This window comes from Salvelinus fontinalis, chromosome 3 (genome assembly GCF_029448725.1).
Source record: "Salvelinus fontinalis isolate EN_2023a chromosome 3, ASM2944872v1, whole genome shotgun sequence".
NCBI lineage: Eukaryota > Metazoa > Chordata > Actinopteri > Salmoniformes > Salmonidae > Salvelinus > Salvelinus fontinalis.
The window spans coordinates 40,550,340-40,558,830 of record NC_074667.1 but is presented as its reverse complement, the minus strand read 5'-3'; the positions used below and the strand labels follow the sequence as shown (position 1 = coordinate 40,558,830).

Here is an 8,491-nt window from a genome sequence, read left to right as displayed (position 1 = left end):
TTTGAGGATCTGGGGGCCCATGCCAAATCTTTTCAGTCTCCTGAGGGGGAAAGGGTTTTGTCATGACCTTTTCACGACTGTCTTGGTAAGTTTGGACCATGATAGTTTGTTGGTGATGTGGACACCAAGGAACGTGAAACTCTCGACCCGCACCACTACAGCCCCATCTATGTTCATGGGGGCCTGTTTGGCCCTCCTTTTCCTGTAGTCCACGATCAGCTCCTTTGTCTTGCTCACATTGAGGGAGAGGTTGTTGTCCTGGCACCACACTGCCAGTTCTCTGACCTACTCCCTATTGGCCATCTCATCGTTGTCGGTGATCAGGCCTACCACTGTTGTGTCGTCAGCAAACTCAATGATGGTGTTGGAGTCGTGTTTGGCCACGCAGTCATGGGTGAACAGGGAATAAAGGAGGGGACTAAGTACACACCCCTGAGGGGCCCCAATGTTAAGGATCAGCGTGGCAGACGTGTTTAGTTTAGGTGTTTAGTCCCAGAGTCCTTAGCTTAGTGATGAGCTTCGTGGGCAATATGGTGTTGAACGCTGAGCTGTAGTCGATGAACAGGATTCTCACATAGGAGTTCCTTTTGTCCAGGTGAGAAAGGGCAGTGTGGAGTGCGATTGAAATTGTGTCATCTGTTGGTCTGTTGGGGCGACATGAGAATTGGAGTGGGTCTAGGGTGTCCGGGAGGATGCTGTTGATGTGAGGCATCTGTAACGCTTTATGCATCAGTAATAGGTACAGTGGGGAGAACAAGTATTTGATACACTGCCGATTTTGCAGGTTTTCCTACTTACAAAGCATGTAGAGGTCTGTAATTTTTATCATAAGTACACTTCAACTGTGAAATCCAGAAAATCACATTGTATGATTTTTAAGTAATTAATTTGCATTTTATTGCATGACATAAGTATGCAATAAAATAAGTATTCCCCACTGTATATCCAAAAACTCAACATCTCTGAGGCTTATCCTCTTAAGAGAAAAACAACAAGAGTAGTTTCAGTGGCCAGGATAACAGAAATGCCTCATACAGGTGTGGCTGGATTTAAAGCCCAAACACGAGCGGCTGAAATCCCACGTGTGACTCAGGTTATTCTTAATGTGATGTTGCCTGATTTAGCATTGTGTTCAGAAGGGCTTTCAGATGCTGATCCAGTTATTCAACACTGATGGCACGTTGAGCATGCTCAGCCACGACCGTTCCGTTGCCATACACAGAGATTAAACAGGCAATCTGGGATTCAAACAACAACAAACCGGACATCCCGCCACTTTTTTGGTAAACAGCTGACCGATGGGGCTAGAGAAATGTAACCACTCTCAAAGAGATTAACTATCATGATCCCTGACGGAGCCTTTCGTTACATTATCTTCAGTCAAACGGTCATGTGTTGTTGATCTACAGATCCCTCTAAGAGCTCCTTGAATGGCTGTGTGGGTGTGCCCATAGAGATAGATCGAGGACTCTAGTGCCCAAAAGCTTGTTTGAGCATGTGCAGTGACATCGAGGACTTTCACCATTTTGAAGTAATCAACTCAATGGAACTTCCTATGTGTTAAGGAAGGATCACATAATTCCATCCAGGTCATCAGGAGGGATCAGCCAATGAATTATACTCGTGAGGAAACATTCCATAACTGCAGGTGGCAGTAAATCGACAATCTTAGCTTTATACCTGTTCAAACACACTCCAGGTGGCAATATGCACTCTTTCAGTTTGTTAACCAACTCATAGAAGTAGTAGAAGAAGAACATTGACTACTTCAAAATGGTGATGGCCTTAATGGTGCTCCCCATACGCTCACAGACACCATAATGGGACAGATTCAATGTTGCGTCCTCTATCTATCTTTATGGGTGTGCCTCAACTTCAATGCTAACACAATGAACAAACTGGTCTGACCACTGGTTAAGTTCCCTAGATCTCTAGGTGTGGGCCCATGCCAGACTGTGTTTCAGTCTTTGACCTTTGACCCCTCTGGTTCTATTCCTCAGAGCTCCAGTTGGGATGTAGACTGAGGGTCCAGTTCCGTCTCTTCCACTCTGCTTTCGGGTCTCTCGGAGCCACAAGATGGCCACCGTGAAGAATTCTGTGTCCGAGGACCCCCTCCTAGGCAAAGGGCCTGACGAGGACGCCTCAGAGGTGTCTTTGTCAGAAAGTGAGTCGGATTCTGGGAGTGTCCTCTCAGATGACTCAGTGCTTCCAGACTACCAGCAGGAAGGTGGTTCACGGGGCACAGCCAACACGCTGTATGAGGCGTGTGCTCAGAACAACACCCTGGCGCTCCGGAAGGTTCTGGAGAGAGGGGTTACCAAAGAGGAGGTCATGAAGGTGGACCACAATGGCTGGGTATGGGTCTCTTGTTATTTCACATTTGGGATGCCTTTTGGTGGTGTATGATCCAGCGTGTCCTGAGGGTTACTAATTCAAATACCAGGAGCACCATGCCCTGTATATAGACACTGAAGGCTTTCATTAAAGCCATGCAGAATTGGTTTGGATTTAATTGCAGCCTTGAATCTGTTGCAGTGTGATTTTTTGAAATGTCATTCTAATCCTAATTATTCACCCAATAGACCGGTCTGATGGTGGCGTGCTATAAGGGTTTTTTGGAAATTGTGCAACATCTTCACCACTGTCCCTACCTGGACATAAATCACCAGGACAACGATGGCAACACTGCACTGATGATCGCTTCACAAGCAGGTTAGCCACTCTCACCAGACCTATTACTAAATTCTACACAGTAAAACAAGCCTCTCTAGCAAGATTTCTAGGTTGCGTCCCAAATGTCACCACCAGTTTTAGAGTACTATACTGAACAAAAATATAAACGCAGGATGTAAAGTTTGGTCCCATGTTTCATGAGCTGAAATAAAAGATCCTAGAAATGTTCTATACACACAAAAAGCTTAGTTCTCTCAAATGTTTTGCACAAATTTGTTACATCCCTGTTAGTGAGCATTTCTCCTTTGCCAAGATAATCCATCCACCTTACGGCATGATCATTACACAGGTGCACCTTGTGGTAGGGACAATAAAAAGGTCACTCTAAAATGTCCAATTTTGTCACACAACACAATGCCATTGATGTCTCAAGTTTTGAGGGAGCATGCAATTGGCATGCTGACTGCAGGAATGTACACCAGAGGTGTTGCCAGAGAATATACATATGTATTTGAATATACATTTCTCTACCAACGTCGTTTTAGAGAATTTGGCAGTACGTCCTACCGGCCTCACAACCGCAGACCACGTGTAACAATGCCAGCCCAGGACCTCCACATTCGGCTTCTTCACCTGCGGGACCATCTGAGACCAGCCACTCTGACAGCTGATGAAACTGTGGGTTTGCACAACCAAAGAATTTCTGCACAAAATGTCAGAAACCATCTCAGGAAAGCTCATCTGCATGCTCATTGTCCTCCCCAGGGTCTTGACCTGACAGCAGTTCAGCATTGTAACTGACTTCAGTGGGCAAATACTCACCTTCTGACTCAGATACTCAGATACTGACTGGTTTTCTGATCCACGTCCCTACCTTTTTTTAAAAGATATCTGTGACCAACAGATGCATATCTGTAATCCCAGTCATGTGAAATCCATAGATTAGGACCTGAGGAATTTATTTGACTGATTTCCTTATATGAACTGAAACTCAGTAAAATGTTTGAATTTGTTGCATATTGCATTTATATTTTTGTTCAGCATACTTCAAAAGAAGTGCACTATATAGGGAATAGTGTGCCATTTGTGACAGGCCTTTAATCTTTTCAATGGCATCTCATGATCTCCTAAACCCATTCTCACCCTGTGTCCTTCTCCAGGTCACACCATTACAGTGACCTACATCCTCAACTACTACCCCGGAGCAGACACAGAGATCCGGGACTGCCGTGGCTTCACTGCACTCATCAAAGCTGCCATGCAGGGCCGAGACGATGTGGTGTCTTCCCTCGTCATGGCCGGTGTGTGAGAGGCCTCCTCCACTTCAACACTACTATACACCCTACTGTATACATGAGGGAATATCTTAGATGTGTTTAGACAACCAGACAAATAGATGCTAGAAGTACAAAAATGTAATCTACCTACCTGTGTTTACTGGGTAGAAGCCTACATTATATGTTTGTGCATCGTTCACAATAGCAAATAGCTCACATGTATGTATTATCAGAGGCACCTCAGTGTTCGTAGTAAACAGGGGCAGACTGGCCATCTGGCATTTCTGGCCAATGCCAGATGGGTTGGTCCATTTTTAGCCAAGTAGGCCTGTCTAACTTGGGTTTTTTGCTCAAAATTATAATTATCCTTCTAATATGGGTGCCTCAAAGAAAAACATTAGCTGATGTGGTGGGCCTCAAGGAAAAAGATGGGCCGGTGGGGGCATCAAGGAAAAAATGGGCTGGTGTGTTATAGATGCCAGGGACGATTTCTGGTCCCAGTCCGCCCCTGGTAGTGACACACAACAGTTGATTGTGTCCACTGCCATCTATTAGGTCCCACTAGGTGAAGTAATTCAATTACTCCAGATTCCAAAGGGCATACCTCTAAGCAGATTTGGAAAAAAGGACCAGAGAAGGAGAGAGGAGGAAGAGATAGTAGCACACACAGAATAATGGGATTACCCTATGCTTTGCTCCCCAGTCAGCAAATTTGCAATTATGGTCTTAATTAATTTCTGTTCCATTTCGGGCTAGGCATGAACATACTGATTGAAGGCCTAAGGTTATAGGAAGTATGTAGTAATGTAGTTGGGTTGGGATGGATGGATGTACCTGTGGTGTGTCTACCCATGTTTGAGGTCAGCTTTCCCTGGTTGATTGAATGTGTTATTGATGGCTGCCAGGTTTAAGGGATCAATTTGGGGACATCAGCCTACCTTAATTCACTCTGCCATAATCTTTGATTCCTTCGTCTTGGTTACCAGGGGATTATCGAGGGTTATTTAGCTATTTTGGCCTCTGCGGAAGATCAGTAGTATCCAACGGAGTCACAGTCTCTCAATGCCAGTTCACATTTACCAATATTCTGAAAGAGTTGAGGAAAACATGTTCAGCTAGCTGTAGCCTTCAAATCAAATAAAACATGTATTTATATAGCCCTTCTTACATCAGCTGATATCTCAAAGTGCTGTACAGAAACCCAGCTTAAAACCCCAAACAGCAAGCAATGCAGGTGTAGAAGCACAGTGGCTAGGAAAAACTCCATAGAAAGGCCAAAACCTAGGAAGAAACCTAGAGAGGAACCAGGCTACGAGGGGTGGCCAGTCCTCTTCTGGCTGTGCCAGGTGGAGATTATAACAGAACATGGCCAAGATGTTCAAATGTTCATAAATGACCAGCATGGTCAAATAATAATAATCACAGTAGTTGTCAAGGGTGCAACAGGTCAGCACCTCAGATGTAAATGTCAGTTGGCTTTTCATAGCCGATCATTGAGAGTGTCTCTACCGCTCCTGCTGTCTCTAGAGAGTTGAAAACAGCAGGTCTGGGACAGGTAGCACGTCCGATGAACAGGTCAGGATTCCATAGCCGCAGGCAGAACAGTTGAAACTGGAGCAGCAGCACGGCCAGGTGGACTGGGGACAGCAAGGAGTCATCATGCCAGGTAGTCCTGAGGCATGGTCCTAGGGTTCAGGTCCTCCAAGAGAGAGAAAGAAAGAAAGAGAGAAAGAGAGAATTAGAGAGAGCATACTTAAATTCACACAGGACACCGGATAAGACAGGAGAAATACTCCAGATATAACAGACTAACCCTAGCCCCCCGACACATAAACTACTGCAGCATCAATTGTCCCCATCAACTGAAATATAATTGATTCTCCAAGAAGGATCTTTGTTTTCTATTATTCATGTAGCACAAGATCATCATTATGATACTATATTACAGGGCTATATGCAATGTAACATCAATGACAGTGTTTCAATGGATAAATATTGTGGCCTGAAAGCAATTGTTTTCCTTCTCTGATATTTCTCTCCCAGGTGCAGACCTAAATGCAGTAGACACCACGAAGCAGAAGTGTGCGAGGGACTGGGCACTAAAGACGGGTCGCTACGAGACGTTGAACCGCCTCCGCCGCCTCAACCTGCGGCCTAGGGCCGAGCAGTTCGCTGAGAGCTACGTCCCCGAATGGCCAGAGCTGAAGGTGCTGGTGGCCAAGGCCATGGCCAACAAGAGCGCCAGCCAGAAGATCACCCAGCGCATCAAGTCCACCTTCGGCTTCAACTTTCCCCGAGATCCCCAGGAAAACGGGGTCTTGGACCACATGGTGCGTATCACCACCAGCATCCACAGCCCTCTAGTGGCCACCGGCTGCCGGCCCCTCTGCCCCACCAGCCCCCCTGAAGTGGGGAAGAGGCGCCTGGCTGTGCCAGAGCTGGTGAAGAAGCATTCGGAGAAGGAGCTGGGGGAGAGCTCTGTGTGCCACAGCAATGGCTCCGTATCCTCCATCATTCCCCACATCCACTCAGCCGAGACCATCGCCACGTCCTGCTGTGTGGACACAGAGCGCAGGGGCAGCATAATCTCTATAGCTTCCACCGGGGTACGCACCTTCATCCCCAGGCACATGGCCCACAGGAACAGTGTGTTCCCCTCTGGCTGCATCCCAAAGATCCAGATAGTCAAGTCTGGAGAGCCCACGCCTAAGAAGGAGAAGAAGAGGAAGAGGCACAAGGGTCATCTGGAGCCGCCCATATGGAAGTACAAGGCAGAGAAGCAGGAGAAGAAGAAGGCAGAGAAAGATAAAGAGAAGACCAAGAAGGAAAAGAAAGAGAAGAAACAGAAGAAGTGAGGTGTCTAACACTGCCAATTTATTTTAATTCCGCCCACTTCCAATATTTTTTTCCAAGAGTTACACTTAAAACATTATGCAACGTTCACACTGTGAGCTTGACTGTATCTGAATTCTGAAGTACTGCTCAGTACTAGAAGGGCTGAATTCTTTCCAGATCATTTGGCCAACGCAGTGAAAGTTTTTCTTAAAGCCATATCATTCATACTGCTTTGTAAATATTCCGAAAACTGTTTTAGAAACTTTCTTTGACTTTTAGGGGATGGATGAAACTATTATCCAGGGTATGCCGATAATACAATGCTGTCTTTTTGTCTTATTGGCATGGGTGTCAATTGAGAAATACGATTTTGCTGTATCTAAAACAAATGTACGACTCAGGGTTTACTGATTTACTATCACAAGGAACTTTCAATTGCCTTTGGTCTCTTTCAACAGTGAAAGAGACAGTCATCCTACTAGATGGTAATTTCTCTTTACACATAGACCTACTGTATGTACAAGTTTATTGCGGAAAAGGATAGGCTTAGTCCCTTTCTGTAAATTCTCAGAAATTCTAAACACACAAAAATACATGTATACTAGACCTACACCTCAGGAATAACTTAAATCAAATCACAGTGCTAAAATGATCATTTTGGCAAATGTTTAAAAGCTTATGCAAGTGTGCAAAAATATTGTGTTTTGTTGAATGCTTATATAGAAACGAAGGCACTTTGGGTGGTGTTGCAGTTGGACACTTCTGCCTGTATTTTTCCAAATTTGGATGCCATTTTCAAACAATAGCTATCTTACTAATGATATAATGAATTGATTTAGTTGATGTGTTGGTCCTTTTATTTTGTAAATATTGTAAATAAACCATAGTGAGATGATGTGATTTTATGAAGAGATTTGATTATGTGCTGTTTACTGTGGTGCTGGAGATATTTTAAGACAACTTGGGACAACTTAAAGGAAAACTCCAACCAAAGACTATCCTTTGGTAATTGTTTCATTAGTCCATTGTTGATATATTCCCAAAATGTTTTGCATGTCAGCAATCAAGTTTTCAAGATATGTAACTTCCAAACTAGAAAATCTCGGTCTGAGATGGGGAACGAAGTCAAAGGTAATGGGAAGTTAGTTCTGGCCATACCATCATTAAGTATCTAAAAAAAAATCTGATGGATGAGCCAGATATAAGCATTCGCTGGTGCAAAGTTGGCACCTTTTTATTTTTGTCGGTAAAAAAACAGATTTCACTTGGCCTACGTATTACCTCAAGCCTGCCAGCAGAGAGCAACCTTGTTTCTCTTTTTACATTCCTCATTGCTTTACTTGAGACTTTCTCTTGCTTAGTCTGTAAAAACGATCAGGGTAAGAGGGCCTAAGTACAATAAGTCAATACAAAATACTTTGAAGATCAGACTGTAATACACAACACTAATGAAAAAATGATACATCAAACACATTGGCTCTTTAGATTCTGCTTCATAGTTCTCTACTAAGAACTCAAACACTTACATTTCTATTTTTAAAGTCTTGCATTTCAGTCTCACACTCCTATTCATCAGCCATAGTGTGTCTTTGTTGGTCAGTATGGGGTTGAAGGCAGTGTTTTATCTCTACCCTTCTCTCTGTGTAGCTATGTGTAGGCCTCCCACATAAAAACATAGTACAGTTTACTATAGAATACTATAGTAC

General features: G+C 44.1%; 1 protein-coding gene across 1 annotated transcript; it reads left to right on the top strand.

Annotated features, from left to right (window-relative positions):
* The first annotated feature begins 2,076 nt into the window (after nt 1–2,076).
* On the top strand, nt 2,077–6,805 carry LOC129834649 (photoreceptor ankyrin repeat protein-like). Its single transcript, XM_055899844.1, has 4 exons — nt 2,077–2,355; nt 2,583–2,712; nt 3,834–3,974; nt 5,994–6,805. Exons 1-4 carry the CDS (start codon nt 2,077–2,079, stop codon nt 6,803–6,805), a joined length of 1,362 nt encoding a protein of 453 aa, XP_055755819.1.
* Nucleotides 6,806–8,491: the final 1,686 nt, after the last annotated feature.